The sequence below is a fragment of the Daucus carota genome, chromosome 5, assembly GCF_001625215.2.
Source record: "Daucus carota subsp. sativus chromosome 5, DH1 v3.0, whole genome shotgun sequence".
Classification (NCBI taxonomy): Eukaryota; Viridiplantae; Streptophyta; class Magnoliopsida; order Apiales; family Apiaceae; genus Daucus; species Daucus carota.
The window spans coordinates 32,474,708-32,477,245 of NC_030385.2; the positions used below are offsets into that span (position 1 = coordinate 32,474,708).

Sequence of the window (2,538 nt, forward strand, 5' to 3'; positions counted from 1 at the left end):
CAAAACTTTTTGTCCTGGGCTAATTGTCGTGGGTCGGTTTGCTTATGACCCTACCCGTAAACGTTTTACACAAACTTTGACACTAATTAAAATACCTATAATCTAGATTATAGTTGCATAAGTATGCTTAATGACATACTATGTATCCGTAATGCAGGAGTGTACATATATGAGTATGAATCCGGAATCTAGTTAAGCATACCCTGTAGAGGGCCGGTCGAAAGAGGACATGAAAATTAAGCCAAAAGGTTGGCCAGATTTGTACTTTTATACTTAATCTTAAATACATCAAAAAGCCTTAAATTGGCCGTCCAGACTCCCTTTAAATACCACACTTGTTGTTCCTCATAAACCCCCTCTAAAATCATCAACTGCCTTCTCTTCTTACACTCTCTGTCTTTCCTACACAACACAGACTCAAAAATGTGTCAACTAAATTCTTCCCCTTGTTGCGAATGTAAGATAGATCAATCTTCTTACCTTATCATACCAGATTGTAAGAACCCCGAACCCGACATGCTCAGTCCTTTGATCCCCAACACCCCAACAACAGATAGTAAGCTGCAACATCAACATCAGCCTCACCAAACACATCTTTCTCTGGCTGTCAAGGAGGCCTTTTCGATTGCGAACATAGCGCTTCCCATGATTCTCACGGGCCTTCTTTTGTACTCGCGGTCCATGATCTCCATGCTTTTTCTTGGCCATTTAGGCGAGCTGGCGCTGGCTGGTGGCTCGCTTGCTGTTGGCTTTGCCAACATTACTGGCTACTCTATTCTCTCCGGTCTCGCTATGGGAATGGAGCCTATTTGTGGCCAAGCTTTCGGTGCCAAGAAGTACACGCTTCTTGGCCTTTCGTTGCAACGGACAATTCTTTTGTTACTTGTGACTTCTTTTCCGGTGGCCATTTTGTGGCTCAACATGAGGAGAATTCTCTTGTTCTGCGGTCAAGATGAAGCTATAGCGATGGAAGCTCAATCATATCTTCTGTGGTCTCTTCCGGACCTCTTGGCTCAATCCTTATTGCATCCCTTGAGAATCTACCTCAGAACACAGTCCATAACTTTGCCTTTGACATTTTGTGCCACCCTGTCAATAATTCTGCACATTCCTGTTAACTATTTTCTTGTTGTGAAACTTGGTCTGGGGACAAAAGGCGTCGCGCTAAGTGGAGTTTGGACTAACTTTAATCTCGTGGCTTCGTTGATAATCTACATAATCATTTCTGGTATCTACAAGAAAACTTGGGATGGATTGTCCAGAGAATGCCTTAAAGGATGGAAATCATTATTAAATTTAGCAATCCCAAGCTGCATTTCGGTCTGTCTCGAATGGTGGTGGTACGAAATCATGATTTTGCTTTGCGGGCTATTGGTCAATCCAAGAGCCACCGTGGCATCCGTGGGAATTCTGATTCAAACCACATCACTTATCTACATATTTCCTTCTTCTCTCAGTTTTAGTGTATCAACTAGAGTTGGTAACGAATTAGGCGCCAACCGGCCTGCAAAAGCCAAGCTTGCTGCCATTGTGGGACTTTCTTGCAGCTTTGTGCTGGGATTCTCAGCACTTTTCTTTGCAGTTAGTGTGAGGAATGTTTGGGCTACTATGTTCACCCAAGATAAAGATATCCTTGCATTGACTTCCCTTGTTTTGCCGATAATCGGGCTGTGTGAGCTTGGAAACTGCCCTCAAACAACAGGCTGTGGAGTGTTGAGAGGAACAGCTAGGCCAAAAATTGGAGCAAACATAAACTTAGGTTGCTTCTACTTGGTCGGAATGCCAGTAGCTGTGGGACTAGGATTCTACTTAAAACTCGATTTTCAGGGACTCTGGTTGGGACTATTAGCTGCACAGGCTTCATGCGCCGTGACAATGTTGATCATAATTGCCCGAACCAACTGGGAAGTCCAGGCAGAGAGAGCTAAAGAGCTGACTGCAGGAGCTGCAGTGTTTGTTGATCAAATTGTTGAGGAGGAGAAGCCACTCAAAGCTGAAAATAAAGATTATTCTTTATGTTAGTTAAATAATTTAGTTAGTGTATAATTAATTATTCACCAGTTTAATTTATTTATTTTTCTTGGGGGAGAGAGAGGAGTCTGGAGATTTAAGGCTATAGCTAGTTCCAAGGAATTTTTGTGCTGTTGGCTGAAATTTAAATCACTCCTGAATATAACAGGATAGAGCATGTAGTGAAGGGGACCAGTTTGCAATTATATTGGTGTAATATGTAAGTCCAGAGGAAGTAGTAATTAATTGAACAGTATTCCTCAGCAGATGCAGCTCTGAGATTTGTTTATTAATTACTATCATATCCTAGTACTCCACTAAACAACTCCTAATTACTATACTTTCTGTTACACAAAATCCTCAAACATTAAACATACACATGCAATTCTACGTGCATATATTGGTGTTACAGCCCAATTACTCGCAAATTCATTGCAGCAAGTATTAAAATAGACATGAGACCCTGGAGATTTATATTCCAGCAAGATAACATGCTTAATCAATTAAAAGTATCATTCATTAGGTGGG

The 2,538-nt window shown here is 41.4% G+C and overlaps 1 protein-coding gene across 1 annotated transcript; it reads left to right on the forward strand.

The window, feature by feature from the left end:
* Nucleotides 1-241: 241 nt before the first annotated feature.
* LOC108221924 (protein DETOXIFICATION 49) lies at nucleotides 242-2,276 on the forward strand. The gene has a single exon (XM_017395780.2). The coding sequence runs from the start codon at nucleotides 424-426 to the stop codon at nucleotides 2,020-2,022; it is 1,599 nt and encodes a 532-aa protein (XP_017251269.1). The 5' UTR covers nucleotides 242-423; the 3' UTR covers nucleotides 2,023-2,276.
* The last annotated feature ends 262 nt before the right edge of the window (nucleotides 2,277-2,538 follow it).

Excerpts from the sequence above, each read along its gene's own strand:
- LOC108221924 (XM_017395780.2), top strand. The coding sequence starts at position 424 with ATGTGTCAACTAAATTCTTCCCCTTGTTGCGAATGTAAGATAGATCAA.